The sequence below is a fragment of the Apteryx mantelli genome, chromosome 4 (genome assembly GCF_036417845.1).
Source record: "Apteryx mantelli isolate bAptMan1 chromosome 4, bAptMan1.hap1, whole genome shotgun sequence".
Lineage (NCBI taxonomy): Eukaryota > Metazoa > Chordata > Aves > Apterygiformes > Apterygidae > Apteryx > Apteryx mantelli.
In genome coordinates, this window is record NC_089981.1 from 84,765,880 (window position 1) to 84,782,601 (window position 16,722).

Here is a 16,722-nt window from a genome sequence, read left to right on the forward strand (position 1 = left end):
CGAAGACTTACTGCTTTCATATGCAGGCCAGATGCCAGTGCTGGGTTACCTTCCCAGGCTTCCTGGATGCAGCAGTAACAGCAGCTTGTTGGTGTATCTGTTTCAACCCACTAGTCATAGAAGCCCTTCAGCTGTTGGACCCCCACTTACTGCCCTTGCTGCATCCAAGCTCATCAGGAAAAGCAATAGAAGCTCAATGTTATCCACTTACTGCAGCTAAGTAAGCCCTAATTTGCCTCCTTCAGCATTAACTTGGGATTGAGAAACTTTTCTCCCACTGATTTGGGAGGTGGAAGGAAGAACAAATTCTGGTTCTTGCTACTCTCCCGTAGGGGGTTTTCTGATCCACTGGTGTGGTAGGCTGCAGTGTGAACTCCTCCTCTCTTGAGCTGATGTGGGCTGCCCAGAATGGTGTGTTAAAGTGACAAGGAGGGGAGGCCCATCTGTGGCCTCTCCTAACTGTTTTTGAGCCAGTTGAACTTAATCCATTACAGCAGTCTCTCCTTAAGGAAGGAAGACTCTCCTCAAGGAAAGAAGACTGAAGATAGCTTAGAGTCTTCTGATGCGCTGATATCTCTGCAGGCTAATAGTTTTTTTTCATGCACCCATTTTTAAAAAACAAAAAAACCCAAACAAACCAACCCCTCTGCAGTAATGTGCAAGCCCTATGGCTGGTTCATGTTCAGCCATCTCCTCTCTTTCCGGTGTTATTGCTGGGGCAAGTTGCTTAGGTAGTGTTAAAGAATATTGGACTGAAGCTGTCTAGAATTAATTGCTTAGTATAACTTGCTAAGTATTAGTAGCTAAATTTGCTGAAGCCTTAGGCTGTAAGCTGTGAACATTCACCTAGTTATTAAGTAAAAGAAGGCTCCAGAGCCGGTTCAGGTTGGAGAGAGAAGGGGGGTGGGGGGGACTCTAGAGAGAAGTAAGCAGTTTAGCACTGATGAGCGCAGAAGAAAAACAAAGGAACCACAAGACTGATTCTGGAGGACAAGATGAGAAAGTAGAAGAGCCAGACAACTGTGCAGGAAGTAACAACAAAGACTGGTTCTGAGGGACAAGATAAGGGAGTGGAAGAGCCACTGATGCCTATGCAGAAGTGTGCTAAGAAGTAAAGAACACACCTGGAAACTACAGAAAGGACCAACTGGGAGCTGGAAGACCCTGAATTCTAATGATTAGTTCAGAACTATGGGGTGGGTACTGGACTGGAAGGGTATAATTACCCAGGGATTTGTTCAAACGGGGTCCATCTTCAGAGGCACCCAGCTCAAGCTGTGATTATCACATGTGTGTCACTAAATTTTATCTTGCTCTGATCTGACTTCAAACTTCTGCCTCAGCATGAACCTAGGGTCAGATCCTGTTATGGTGGCTGGCGAGCCTAACTTTCCATAACAGCTATTTTCAGCTTTCATGTAGGCTGCTGGATGTGGAAGATGCTTACAGCTTTATGGAAGTGGAAGATGTTCTACCTGCTGAACAGTGTCAGGAACAGTCAATGTCCCTGTGAATATGAGCAGCTTAAACCAAGCTGCTCTAGAGGGTGATCTGAGAGCCATGTAGCTCTTGAATTTGGAGTGTTCCTGGTTCATCAAGCTGGCTCCCAACATGCAGCTGGCTGAAGCTTTGTCTCTATGGCAGAAGAATAATGCGGAAGTTGAGAAGGAACATCAGGAAACTAAGATATAGCCAAGGGCTGTGTTGTAGAGTGAGTCTGGTTAAGTGTGCATATAGGTTGTTACTGCTCAGTCTTGACTTGCAGTTAAACTTCTGACTAAAGATAGTGTTTTACCTTGGTTCTTACAGCAATGGAAATACTGAACACAGTTGCTATCACAGTTGAAGACTGGTATGAAAATGCAAGGAGCAGGGTTGGGTCTGTTGTATAGTGCCTTTTACTTTGGTGGTAACAGGATGAGCTAGTTTCAGATGCAGGAACCAGTCTGGGGCAGTGGGAGGACTGTATCCCTGGGTACTATAACGTACATTCAGTCAGAACAGCCCTGGAACGGCTCTAGCAGCTTCTAACCCAAGTAAGAAAGCACTGCAGTCAGTTGCAGGATTTTGCATCATCCAGCTTTCATCTGAGTGTTGGGCATCTGCTGCGTAGGACAGCACAGCGCTGTTTCCAGTACTCTGCCCAGGTAGCTGGTGTATATCCCCGCGTAATGCTGCGGTTGGCTGTGGCGAAGGCAATCGGCTATACACAGCCCTGGGACTGTCTTCAGGATCAGCAAACTTAGTGTTTTGCTGTGCTAGGACACCTCATCACTGAATCCTGGCTGCAGACTTGAAACTGTTTTGCTATATCTACTCTCTTAAAAGCTGTTCAAGAACAGCACTGATGCGAGGCTTTACATTTTCCAACCCTAATGTATTCATGATATTTTAGTGATACCTGTTTGGTCTTTGGGTTTAAACAGTTCCTTTTGCCCTCTCTGACCTGTGTACTCATGTTTCCTCTTCCAGAGTACCAATGGAAGGAATCTGTAGCCTAACTGTTTTTTTTTTTTCCCTGTTCACTTTAGCAGTCTTGTGCTCCACTTTGATTTCGACCTCCTTGTACACAGGCATCTGAGCTGTATGTAATATTTAAGGTCTTGGAGTGTAGGATGTGGCTGTATCTTTCAAAAAAAGACTTCAGAGCTTGTAGCATTTGATCAATTTAAAAAAATAACCCTTCAAACTCATTTTCCACTCTTCTGAGCTGTGTCACAGCACAAGGAACCTTCTATTTTTTTTTGGAAGTGAAGAGCATATATTTTTACTGAAAATCAGGGCTCTGAGTGAGACTGTTATTTGGATCCTGATTGTATGGATTAAGATTTGCCTCATTAAATCTCTACAACCCCATTAAAAATTTAAATGAGATTGGAGGGATGTAAACAAGAAGGATACTTAGCCCAGCATGGTTAACTAGTCCAATACTATAATTCCTCACCATCTCTTTGGATGTCAGCTAAATTGGCAGGAACCAGAGGATTTAAAATGGAGCACATGGAAAATGAATTATTTAATATTATTGGTACATACTTTCTATTGCTCTGTTTACTGCTGCCATTGTAAAATGGGAACTGCCATCCCTTTGGTACAGCTTGATTTCTGTTTTTTATAGCAGATGTTAGTACATCCCTGGTCTTGCTCCCTTGTAGCAGGTCTCTGTCCTGGGAACTTCCCAGTGAAAAGGAATTGGAAAAGCTGTGTGACTGAACATTGCATCAAAACCAAGCCTTTTTGTGTCTCTTCCCAAAGTAGTGTTTGACTGAAGACAACATCTCTGCTGCTAAATCTGGTGGCAACTTGTTTTGTTTCATGCAATCCACATGAGAGTTGGAGTGCGGAAGGTGATCAAGCCTCTAATGGTTTGGGCACTCTTAGGTGAAGCGCTAGGAGAGGGTGCTAGGCTAATTAAAGGATGGCTAAGAGGAGCCAGAAAACCGCTGTGTGCAGCAGCGTGCTGAGCTCAGCCTTGCTGGTGCTTTCCTGCAAAGGGAAGCAGAGTGTACTCCAGCCATCCTGCTCGGTGACAGATGCACTAGCAGCTCTGACGAGAAGAAATCTTGTACTCAGTTTAGTTCTAAAGTGGCTGAGCATGTCAAGCAAACAGGATACACTGTAGGGCTTTCCATCTCAAATACTGTATCTGATGTTCTTTGTCTTTAACAGCAACTGCTGTAAGAATCACCAGGAGCCGTTTAAAGCATCGTTGCATTGTCTGTCCCAATTGTCTGGGAATTCAGGCAGAGGTGAGCAGCACAGCTGTTCTACTCTTCTTTCCTGTTCTGCAGAAAGAAGAACTTCTTGAAGTTATTTGAAGTTCTTTCTGATGTTTGTCTAAACACTTGATCTTGATTTCTGCTGTTTGGCCTCCAGCAGGTTAGATAGCCCTTCTTAGTCTGATATATTCTGGTTGCTGTTCTGGCCAAACTATTCTTGCATCTTTAACTGGTGTCTCATTTGTCCAAAAAAAGTAGTTCACTTAAATACTGCTTTAATGTTGTAGCTTTCTTGTGCTTAGCTTCTAGCTGAAACAAAACAGAACTCCTGCAGTTGCTGTTGAAGGGTAATTGGACTGTTGGTGATGATTTTTAATGGAAACTTTTTTAATCCCTCCACCCCTCTGAGGGGGGTGGAGAAATTCAGATAAGCAGGGATGTGGCAGTTTCTTCTGAAGGCTGGGAGGAGCATTTCTCTCCTGATCTGCTGGTGTCTGGAGTCCCTCAGTATGTGGGGGATAGCACCGTTCATATGGCTTCTCTGGGGAGCTTTGGGCATCAGGAGCGGGGCAAACCATGCTGCAAACTGGTTTAGGTCTTCCTAAAGCTCTGGAGCACTGGCTTCTTGCCTGTGATTCTTCCCAGGTGATGAGGTTTTTAATAAAAAGCTGCCCCACATAGTGGGGAGGAGGTCTCAGTGTGTTTCCTCCTGGCCAACATCAACTCTCCAGGCCGTGTGGGAGCAAGGACAGGCCAGCATGAACTTCTCTGAAAATACACTGGGGAGAAGCAATACTCTTGATGAAGGACAGCAAAGGCTGTAAGAGTGGGATCAAGGTTTTATAAAGAAGCATGAGCTATAACTAGAAATGAGTTGGGTAGGCTTGCGCTCATCCTCCCTTCTGGTACCTGGTAGGACTCGGGCTGACCTTGGTACCCTGGAGACTGTTGCCCATGATAACAGGTCCACCCCTTAATCTCTGATCTCTGTGATGGATCTGTGCTGGTTGCACTGATGGGTTCCCCTGGAAAATGAGACTTAAATATTTTCTCAACTCCTGGGCTGCTAGTTGTTCCTTTCCCAGGAAGTATGGTTGAATTAGATACTCCTGGAGACACACCATCAAACAGCTCTTGCAGGAGAAAATGGAATTACAGTCTTTTTGAGATTGCTTATATCTGGTTTTCAGTTATGGAAAAGGGTTGTGGGAACCTGACAGGGTTGTGTGCTTTTTTTTTAAACATCTGAAAGCATTTTGTTTGAGAAGTAAAATCTGCATCTGCCTTCATCTACCTTCCTCTGCCTTATTCCCTTACAGGTTGTATTATGGCATTGGAATCTGCCCAGATTTAGCTAATGTGATAAATCACCTCTTGTCATCTTTATTTTTTTTATTGGCTAGTTCAACAGCTGGACTTCAGGGTAGAGGAGCTGTTCTGCAGCAAACCAGTGAGCTAACTCGCTACAGTCAATACTGTATATACTGCACTATCCTAAACTTTGCCCCCCTGCCAATAGCCTTGTATTGCTAAACCTACACCTTTATGCTGTCTTTTTAGCCTGGCTCAGTGTGAAAGCAATTTGGTGGTGAACGCTGCTGGAAATGCAGCTCTTTGGAATGAGTGTTTCCCATCTCAATATCGAAGCAGATCCATGTATCCCTGCTGAAGTATTTTTGCCTTTTTCAAAAGCTCTTCAGTGTGTCTGATCCCTTGTGATCAGAGATGAGCCAGGATTGAAAAAGCAAGTGTGAATTCCCTCAGATTTGGCATCCAAATATCTGTTTTTACTGTTTTGCTAATGTCTTAGAGCCCTCTGCTGGAGAGTAATTTCTACAAAGTTTGTTTTTTGGCAAGCGGAGATTGAAGACTTCCTGAAGCTCAAGAGAAAAAACAAACTTCAGCTCTGTAGTCAAGAGTATTTTCCCTGTCCTAGACACGGCAAGAATTTTCTCCCTTTGCTACAGGAAAGCTTTGGACTTTTAATTTCATCTTGTCCTGAAACTGGTAGTGGTAGGCAGTACCATGCTCTGAGTGATAGTGCTTTTTAGATGATGATCACGTTAAAAGGTTGGATGATCTGCTGGGGATATATTAAATGAGCACCAGTTAGTTGTTCTCAACCCCATCCAACTATGAGTTGGATGAGTTATTCCTAATGCTCCCTTTCCTCCATCTCTGTGTGACAGGCCAAATGCTGAATACCTCTTGTGAAAGGCCATGTGTGTTTAGCTCCTGATCTAGAGCAAAGTGTTTAAGGCTACATGTACAGATCCCAGGAAGCTTTACATGAGCATAGCTGGGTTAGATGATCACTAAGGCAGTCTTACTGTGATGATTTTTACATACTTCTTGCTCCCTGTGCTAGCTTGGGTATGTCTACCTAACACAGTATGGTATTTTGCTTGCTCAGTGCCAGAAAGCCGTCTGGGCAAGACTGCAGCCTATCTACGTTCCTATCAGCCATCTCCTTCCAAGCTGGATTCTGTCACAAGCAATTACTCTCTTGGCAGCATTTTGGAAATGTCAGATGGTGACATTACTGAGTAAATCATGTGGAAGAAACAGATTAATAATAGAAGAGACTGGTCCTAGAAAGGCCCTCCTCTCTTGACAAGCAGCTGTGATAGTAAAAGCAATACAGAAAACAACCATGCTGACAACACTGGAATTGCACTGGGAGAAAACAGTTGGCAGACACTTCTTTTCCTGGCAAGAGAAGGTAGTCCTAACACCCTTATCCTTAATCCTATCCTTATTTACACACCTCTGCTACCTATACTGTATGTGCACACACATGACTTAGCCTAATGCTGCAGTATGGGTGTGAAGTAGATGAGGGTAGAAGGAGATAAGCTACAGTCTGCAGGGTGCATGGTGTGCTAGGATAAAGCACTTTAGCCTGCCCCTAACTGCCTTTTTCCTGTGACTGCCCCAGTATGCACAGGGGCAAAAGAAGTTGCCTCCCTAAAGTGCCTGGTCCATGTGAGAATGGGTGCTAGTTTCCAAACTCTGGTGCAGCATCCTTGGGAGAGGGTGGGACTGCTTTCACATCATTCCCATCCTCATGTTACAGAAGAGCTGTGGTGGGGCACAAACTAATGATGCTTGACTGTTCCTGTAGCTTCCTCTATCCAAGACTGCCAGCTTGGCTGGCTCTGCCAGAATCTTGTCTACGGCTGTGATTTAACACCTGAGTCCCCTTGCTCTGTGGTGCAACAAGACTGTAAACAGAGGGAAGAGCAGTAGCTTTGACCACAGCATTGTTCAAAGCAACAGTGCTATGGTTTGCCTCTTAAGTGGTGGGTTTAGTGGCCGTGGGGCTGCTGCATAGACCAAAGCAGACCCTGTGTCTCCTGGTGTGTTTTAGCCAGCACTCGAAATGCAGCATTTCAGTTGGTGTGTCCCTACGCTTCCTAGCTCAGTGCAGGTGGCCTGGGTGTCCATGAGCTCTGTGGCTTTCTTCTTCCATTCCCTGGCATGCTATGCAGGAAGCATACAAGAGGTGGAAGCAGGGACAGGTGTGACCCAGGAGGAATATAGAGCCACTGCCCAAGCTTGCAGGGATGGTGTTAGGAGAGCTAAAGCCCACCTAGAGTTGAAACTGTCAAGGGATGCGAAAGGCAACATGAAGAGTTTCTGTAAGTACATAAGCTGCAAAAGGATGGTTAGGGTAAACGCGGACCTGCTACTAAATGAGGCAGGAGCCCTAGTGACAAAAGACACCAAAAAGGCAGAGGTACTGAATGCTGACTTTGCCTCTGTCTTTACTGGTAGGCCTGGCCTTCAAGAATCCCAAGCCCGTGAGACCAGAGGGAAAGTCTGGAGGAAGGCTTACCCTTAGTGGAGGAGGATCAGTAGACAAGCTGAAGAAATAAGGTCTAGATAAGTGGTCAGTGAGGTAGATTGAAAACTGGCTGAACTGCTGGGCTCGGAGGGTTGTGATCAGAGGCACAAAGTCCAGCCAGAGGCCAGTCATTAGCAGTATCCCCCAGCAGCTGATATTGGGACCAGTGCTGTTTAACATCTTCATTAATGACCTGGATGACAGGACTGAATACACCTTGAGCAAGCTTGCAGATGACACAAAACTGGGAGGAGTGGCTGATGCAATGGTGGGCTGTGCTGCCATTCCAAGCAACCTTGATAGTCTAGAGAAATGGGTAGAGGGGAACCTCATGAAGTTCAACAAAGTTCTGCCCCTTGGGAAGAATAACCCCAAGTAGCAGTACAGGCTGGGGGCTACCCAGCTGAAGAGCCGCTTTGCGGAGGAGGACCTGGGGCTTCTGGTCGACACCAAGTTGAACATGGGCCAGCAAAGCACCCTTGTGGCAAAGGCGGCCAGTGGTATCCTAGACTGCATTAAGAGCAGTATTGCTAGCAGGTCAAGGGAGGTGATCCTTCCCCTCTACTCAGTACTGGTGAAGCCACGTCTGGAATACTGTGTCCAGTTCTGGGCTCCCCAGTAGAGAGAGACATGGGCATACTGCAGCAAGTCCAGTGAAGGGCCACAGAGATGATTAGGGGACTGGAGCATGTCATATGATGAGAGGTCAAGAGCTGGGCCTGTTTAGCCTGGAGAAGATAAGGCTTGGGAAGAATCTTATTAATGTTTATAAATATCTGGTGGGAGGGTGTCATGAGCATGAAGCCAGCCAGACTCCTCTCAGCTGTAGCCAGTGATAGGATGAGAGGCAATGAGCACAAACTGAAACACAGGAAGTTCCGTATGAACACAAGAAAATGCTTCTTTACTGTGAGGGTGACTGAGCACTGGAACAGGTTGCCGAGAAAGGTTGTAGAGTCTCCATCCTTGGAGACATTCAAAACCCAACTGAACGCGGTCTTGGGCAGTGGTCACTTCAGTTTGCAGGAGGTTTTGCTCGGTGCTTGTACAGGATGGGACATGGCATGCTTCACCTCCCTGAGAAGTCATGCGAACAGTGTGCTCACCACTGGAAACCAATTAGCATTGGCTGCTGATTAATCACAACTTACCTGGCACTCATCAAAAGCTCTTAGGCATTCAGATCCTACAGTGCTAGGTACTGTATAAAATCACAGCTCAGGAGACTCTACTGAAGCATAATGATGCTTTGTGTTGCTGTCTAGACATCATTGTCCCTTGAATTTGGTGCCAGGGAAGGTGTGGGGGGGAAAGGATAGAGAATGAGAACTCCAGGTTTGTCCTGCAACATCTTTTTTTTTTTTCCAGTGGGTTTTTTTTTGGTGTTTTTTTCTTGCAGTTTATTTGAACTCTGTGACTATAAATAAATCTTTCACCTTCTAATGAAAGATTCTTGCTGTTCAGGGTGTAGCAAGGAATTTCTCTTCTGCTTTAAACCTGATGAATGATGGTTTCTTAAATCTTCTGAGGAGTAAAAATGTTAGCAAATATAAATGGAAAATGTCTAAAAATAGAAATACCCTTCTACAGTGAAGGTCCCTTTCACTGAAAACGGAGGACCAAGCTTCCCGCCCCCATGTAACTCCATTGACTTCAGCAGTGTTACGACAACAGTGGATTTAGTTCCAGCTTGTTGTATGGCCCTGTACCAAGAAAACTTTCTTCGGTGCCTTTGCAGTCAGTCTGTAGCACGTTCCTGAAGGCCGTGTCTCCACTACCCGGAGGTCTGGGCTGTGCCTGCAGGCATGATGCCCAGCGCCTTGCTATTACTGCTTGCCCACAGCTTGGGCTTACAGCCACCACCACACTGTGCTAATGATGCTGCTGGTAATTCAGATTTCCTTCTGCCTGGAGTGAGCGTGGGTTTCTGCAGCTGTGTGAAGTCCTTATAAAAGCGCGAAACTGGCCTGAAACCATCTGTGGAGAATGGGCTGATGCCACTTTGAATTGGCAGGAGGAAGAGCTGGCCTTATGATCCCCTTCCTATGGATGGTCCATATGGCTAAAGTCCATCTTTGCTGTTGATTTGTGGGAGCCTTCACCATCTCCCTGCAGTGAACGTGGGCTGGGGCTCTTATTCATGGGACACTGACCGTTCCCCAGCTGCTTCACAGACTGCTGATTGCAGGCTTGTGCTGGATCAGGGAAGCACCTTAGGAAGATGTGAAATGGTCTCATTTCTCTCTGCTGTGCCCCCAAAGTTGGCACGGAGACGTACATTTTTGTAGTGAAAAACTTTTTTTGAAGCAAGCATGGGGAGTATTTTGCTATGCTAAAATAGCAAATCCCATGCCGTGGTTGCAGCAGTGTTGCTAATGGATCAGTCCAGAGCCCCACGATAAGACTCAGCCGTTGCAGTTTCTGGTGACTATTAATAAAGTTGGGAAGCCCCCAAAATTCTGCTGAAAATCTTTGTTGTTTTTTTTTTTCTCAAACTCAATTTCTTGGTGCTTTTCTATAGCTTCTCTAAATTTCTCTAAAGGTTTGAATGCCTGTTAAAAGGTTGTGTTAAGTGCTTAAAAACTAGTGTCTTTGTGACATGTGAAGTGGGAATCTCATTTTTGGGGGGGGATTTATGCTGCTTACATCTTTCTTAGCCTGTACTGCTGTCACAGCAGGGAGGTTTTAAGTTTCTTGATTTTTTTTTCCTTCCTGCTTAAATAAAGGAAAAGCAGAGCTCGCTTTACAGAATCCAGTGCATTTTTAGTCTGTCAAAGAGATTCAGATTTTGAATTTCTTACTGTTGGAGAGGAGACTTTAATTCTGACCCCAGCTACTCATGCGTTGCCCTTACCACAGTAGAAAATGTGAATGCCTGCTTGGATTGTAAGTGTTGCAGTGCTAAAGTCTCCTGGTGTTACAGCAAGGGGAGATAGGATGCCATCTCTCCAGGGGCTTGTTAGATCCACATTACACATCGCAAGTAAGGGTTGGAATTTGGTGCATGCAAATAAAATAACTGTATAAGCCGAGATGTAACACTGTGAAGATTTACTGAGTAAGGGTGGCTCACAGCAGAAGTTGTGTACTGTTGTGTGTTATGTATGTGTTTGCTTCAGCAAGCAAGGTGATGCTTGGGACCGCTGTCAGACTTTCAGAAGTGTTCATGTGGCTGTTCTCCAGTGGAGCGCCTGGTTTGGGTAGATTCACATCGGTGGCTGAGAAAACTTGGAACTTGCATTTTTTTGGTTGGAGACTAGTGCCTTGATTGTGAGGCACTAGCATTTCATCGTATGTTTATCTTGCTTCCTTTGTAAGATGAACCTTCGCCAAAACTTGCAGTGCGTATGTATGTGCTGTGCAAAAGAATTCCCAGAGGGCTGCAAATATGTGAGAAAATCTGGTGCGTTGTTAGTCTGCTGGGCTCTGTGGTCTCCATCCTTGCAGCTTTCAGTCTCTTACATGTCTTTTCTTTGACGCTGGTGCTGAGGCCTCTGAAGGGCCAAACAGTGCCAATTTAGGAGGGGGAAATGCAATTTTGTTCTGATGCGAGGCATAAACCTTAAGCTTAAGGTTGGGCCATGTGGTGCCTGCCTCGTTGTCCATCCTGGGGGACTCCCAGGGCAGATGCACAAGCAGTCCAGCTCTGCTAGGCTCCTGTCTGGGCATCCAACGGTTGTGAAGTGTGCGGTTTTTTGGAAGTGTAACTTCCTCCTTGTGTCCACCAAGTGGTGCTCTGCGCTGCTCTGGCTCCACATCTTGCAGTAAGGCAAGCTGAGTGATGGGAGAGAGGTTTAAAAAGCTGCTTTTGGGCGTGTGAATGTATAGAGGGTCGAGAGACAAGGGTCAAGAGCCATCCTTTCTCTTACAGGGACTGTGCTGTAAGGGCTGCGTTATTCTGGTCCCTGTGCCATGGCTGCGTGATGATTGATGCAGCCTGACGATTTTCCAATGTGATAAGCACCTCTGGGCGCTTTCCATTAGGGTGTTCAGCCTGGCTGCCTTCTAGAGTTTGGAGCTATCTACTGGCTATCTGCTTCATCAAAACTAGGTCCCTGTCAGGGGTCTCCGATTTGGCTTGCTAAAATCACAAGGCTTCTTAAACCCCTTGTCCCAAACTTGTTTTTTCAGATGTAAACTCTGATCCCTGTTTTCTCTGGGCTGCTTTTTCGCCCAGTCCATCTAGGGCAAAATCTCTATTCAGGCTCCTGTTCTTGTTTGTTAGTTGTTTATTGTCTTTGCTATTAAAGTTTAGAAATCTTCAGTTTATAGCTGTGTTGCTCCCAGCAGAGGGAGAAGACCTACATTACCTCGTCTTCGCAGGCTTCCTGCGAGCAGTCTCCAGGTGCCATTCTCAGGTTTACAGAGGCCGTGCATTTTGCATGAACACATACAGTTTGATAGGGAAAATTTTTAGGTAGATTTGAAAGGATGGGTACAGCAACTGCCTATAAAGTATAATAGGAATTTAAGTGGCTGACTATGTGCCTGTAAGCTCCATTAGATGCTCTGTGTTGTATGATTGGTTTCAGGGGTGATCGCTCCTTTCCTGCTACTGAAAGATAAGCTATAGCAGGATGCTGCAGCTAGACCCAAATAGCAGTTCATTTGTATAAAGTGCAGGGCTAAAACTGAAAGGTGGCAGAGTGAAATTGCCTTGTCTGAGGAGCTGGAAAAAAAACTGCAGTATTTTAAAGCAAATCCTTGAATTAGAATTAAAGAAGCGTAGCATCCCGTGGCAGGAGGGAGAAGAGTGAAGCAGCGGCCGAAGAGGATAAGCATGCAATTGCTGAGGTGTGGCTTGCTTTATTTGTAATAGGTATGATGCATGCATCCTCTCAGGTGTCTTCCCTGAGCTACTCCCATCTTATTGGTGTGCCTGTAATGTATACGAGGTAAACTCTGACAGAAACAGAGGAACATCCAAATAACCAACATGGATTTGGCTGGATCTTTAGTTTTTAACAGTCTTGGGCCCCCTAGCTAAACCAGATCCTCAGATGCAGGGTGATGGGCTCTCCCAGTCTGAGTACATCAGGAGGGAGGTTTTTATAAATGTCTGAATGGAGTTTCATGTAAATTAGATAAAGTGTATAAATACCATGTTTTCGTTTCTTGGCTTGCAGAAAAAAACATCAGAATTTCAAAGCGTGTCATTATTTCAGATATTATTTTTACGTGGTGGGAAGCTCTATCAGACAGAATGGCTCGGCACAACTTCTGGCTCAGGAAGTCTTTGAGCAGCTGATAACTAAAAGCCGGGAGGAGATAACTGTGGGAAGATTCACTTGTATGCATGTCTTGTTCTAATGTTCTTTCTTCAGCAACTGTTGCTAGCCATGGTCAGAAATAGGATATGAACTGAAAGGGCCTTTGGTTTGATCCAGTGTGGTCATTCTTAGGTTCTCGTTATTGAGTAGCCGTTTTAGGTTCTAGCAATTAATTGCAGTTTAAATGTTTCTCTCTCTGTGTGTTAACACTGCAGTCAGCTTTGTGGTCTTTGGAATAAGAAGGGCATCTTGTCTAGCAGAGAATCCACAGGTTTTTCGTCAGCATTGCATCCATCTGCTGCCATGTGAAGTGTTGGCTGTGCTGCCTTCTTTCCCAATCCCAAGTTAAATCTTCTTTGGTCATATCTTTGACCGGTATAAATCAGTTGTGACAGGAGTGCCAGATTATGCCTGCTGAGGATCACTACTATCATCACTATTCTCCCACACCCACGAGCTCAACTGCCAGCATGTATCAAAGTGAGACACTCTTTATGGAGGAGGGGCCACGTCAGTCTAATTGGGCTGGGAAGCAGCATCCTTTTCAGAGCTGTGAAAGGCCTAATAACTGTTAAAAATAGAACTAACTTGTTGCTGCCTCAGAGCTCAGAAATAGCTCTCGCTTGAGCTGAAAACAGTTGAGCAGGGAGCACTGTAGTTATGCATGTGCAGATACGTGTACGCACATGTGTACGAACACATGCACTTGTATTCACCACTGATGCATTTGACAGGTTAAGGACAGCACCTCGTTGTTACTTAGTGACTTCAGATGGTGGTGAACGCTTCTGAATGAACCATTTGGGTGTCTCATGTTGGAAAGCAGGTACAGATTTGTTCAGCTAGCCTGCCTTTGGAGAGATGGTGTTAGCTGGCTGTTTCAGTGCTCACTGGCAGAGACGTATGAACCTTCTGTTTTGTGGGATCTTCCCTGATGTTGCTTTTGTGTCTCCCTGGCCAGAGGGTGAGGAAGAGGATGAAGAGGAGGAGGAAGAAGAAGAGGAAGAAGAAGAAGATGAGGAGGACAAAGACATAGACTCGATGGATGAAAGCATGGAGGGTGACACCGAGCTGCCAGGTTTCACGCTTCCGGGTGAGACCTCCCAGGAGCCCCTAGCTGGTCTGGAAAACCCTGCGGCCCAGCTGGCTGGGGTGTCATATCAGGTTCCAGACACCATCGAGTGGGAGCAGCAGAACCAGGGTCTGGGTAAGAGAAAGCCCGTTCTTCCTTTACCCTTAAGGAAGATGTGTCTTTTGTTCTTCATTTCTGCATTGGACAGTCCATTGTGCCTGGAGGTCTCATGGGTTAGCTTTCAAGCTCTTTTGCTAAACAGCTCCATTTCTAAGGAAACCTCGTCCTCCACAGTGACCACTGGTGGAACTGGGATGGGACCCAGGCAGCATGCGCTGCACTCCATTTTGGGGAGAGCCTCTGTGAGTACCCCAGACCTGCTCCTTCGTTCCCAGGGCTTAGTGATGTCAAGCTCTGAGGGTGGGCCACAAATACTTGCTAGGTAAAATGCCCAGGGAAATTTCAGCCTCCTCTGCCTGACAGGCAGTGGTGCAGAATTACAAGTACTGTGAGGGTAAAGCAAGTAGGATTAGCAAGTGCTAATCAGACCTTTTGCTACTTCAGTGGCTTTCTGGTAAGGCCCACTTTTCTGGCATTTTGTAAGGGGTGTATGGTCCAGGGGTGGGGCCCTTTGGTGGTAGCGTTAAGTCAAGTGGAACAAGCCTGCAAGGCCTATATAAAGCTTTATCAGCTTATTCCCAGTTTATTTCTAGGCCCTGTTTTATGACTGGGTTAATTTATTCCGCCTAGGAATAACTGATCAGTGTTGTATGCGTTGTTTCCATCTGATCCAAGTCAGAACTGGTGTGGGACAGGGTAGAGTTTAGAAGAGAGCTTGTCCACCTTAGCCACCCAGGAAAGGTGCTGGGACCATTTTCCAGCATATTCGATTTTCAAGCCAAGCCCCATCAAAAGCCATGAGAACCTTCCAGGTGAACTTGTGAGAGCTGAACCAAGTCTATACAGAAAGTCTGTGCATATGACTATTAGAGATTGGGCTCTTCTGATGGACCTGCCAAGCAAAGAAACCCCCAAACTCTTTTTTATGTTGAGTTTTTATGTTGTGTTATGTTGTGTATGTATATATCACTTCCCCTGAATGCTTAATTCTGATATAACCTGGCAGTTCTCCCTCTGTAATCCTGTTTCCAGCCTGTTTTAGTGTTGTTAGTTTCCTCTGAAATGAATCAAAGAGCGTATTTCAAGAACTCTATGGGAGGGTGGCTTTTTGAGGGTAGACTGAGTTTGCATCAGGTCTGATATCTCCCTGGATGATTAACTTTTGCTTGAAAAACATTGTATTTGATGGTTCACATGTCAGATCCATTCCATATATCTTCTTATCCCATCAGGCTGGACAGCAGTGGTGTGTGAGCAGAATAATTCTAAGTCTTTAGTGGCTTTCTGGTTGACTTTGGCAAGCCAGATTGAAGAGGTACATGACAGTGTGTGGAAGAAAAGCATAAGAAACGTAGGGTTGTGATGGGAGTCACTTCAGTAGCTTTGTGTTCTTATCTTATTCGTTTCATTGTTGCAGGATCTTTGTGGTGCCTCAGAAGAAAACGCAGGAGGAATAGCATCTTTTCTGTAGTTAAGGGTGTGACGTGCTAGTTTGATCAGCTGTGTACTGCCATTGGTGCTAGTAAGAACACAGCATTAAGCTGTAAACCAGCCCAAACTATTTGCCTGGTTCAAGGCCGTACATCCCTGGATAGATGGCTTTGGAGAGCTTTGCCTCCAAAGCTGTCAGTCCTGTCTAAGGGTACTAGTGCTTTATAATGTGTTCAAGAGACACAGTGTTTTGGAAACTCCAAGGTGTGTCCCCACATGTCAGGTACCATGTTGTGCAGTGTGGAGGAAGATGGCACTGATATCTCTTCAGTGCTCTTGGCACATTTACCTGTCCCAGCTGGGGTGGCTGATGCAATGTCATCTGGCTTTGGTCACCAGAGGGCTCTTACAGGAGCCCTGGTCCCAGAGCAGAGTGCAGGGCCAGGCTCCGTGGGGAACAGTAAGTCTGTCTGGAAGGCTGTCTGGTGTCTGCCGAAGAAGCTATACGTGACACAGGCTGTTGCCATGATGTTTGGCTCTACGTAGGAGGTTGTTCTGCATAAGGCATCAGACATGGCTCTGATACAGTTGATACAGGTCTAAAATGGATTCATGGCTGTTTTTCCATCCCTACCATATTTGCTGCTGGAGGAGAGGGCTCAGGACAGGAGATGCCTATCAAATGCCTTGGTGAGGAGGCAGGTGAGAAGAACAGTGACCAGAGGCTGAAGCAGGTCCTGGTGCGCAGTAAACCTCTCTGACCAGAGTGTCTGTGGTAGTTGTGCACAGAAAATAAGTAGACCCGGGCTATGAAACAAGGTGTAGCTTTCACACTCCTTGTGTTAATAGCTTTTCTTAAGAGGAGTCCTAGCCATAGAGTAGAGCCCTGCTGGAGGATGCACTCTGCAGTATCTCTTCCAGAGAGCTTCTGCTGACCATACAGACCCAGTTGTGTTTCTGATGTTTAATATTACTTGATCCTGCAGCCTTCATCCTCCATCACCTTCTCTTTTTCTTAGACCTTAGAAAGATAGCCTTTCTAAAAATTTCTGTCATGTAATAAATTGACTGTGTGGCAGAAGACAGGATATTTCTCTCTAACTTATGTTTTATTTATCCTCATGAAAATTGGAAGAGCCCCCTGTGAGGTCTGTCAAGTTAGTTGAGCTGCAGAGTGCCGAGTCTAGGCACCCAGGGGACTGGGTGGATGCAAATTTCTGCATCCTCTGTAAGTATATGGCCGTGTTATGTGTCACCAGATCC

General features: G+C 45.6%; 1 protein-coding gene across 1 annotated transcript in view; it reads left to right on the forward strand.

Annotated features, from left to right (window-relative positions):
• Positions 1-16,722, forward strand: part of ARMH4 (armadillo like helical domain containing 4) — a 75,248-nt gene that overhangs the window by 14,868 nt on the left and 43,658 nt on the right. The window contains exon 5 of the mRNA XM_067295119.1: positions 13,798-14,043. Coding sequence (XP_067151220.1) covers positions 13,798-14,043 — 246 coding nt within the window. The remainder of the gene's footprint in view (positions 1-13,797; positions 14,044-16,722) is intronic.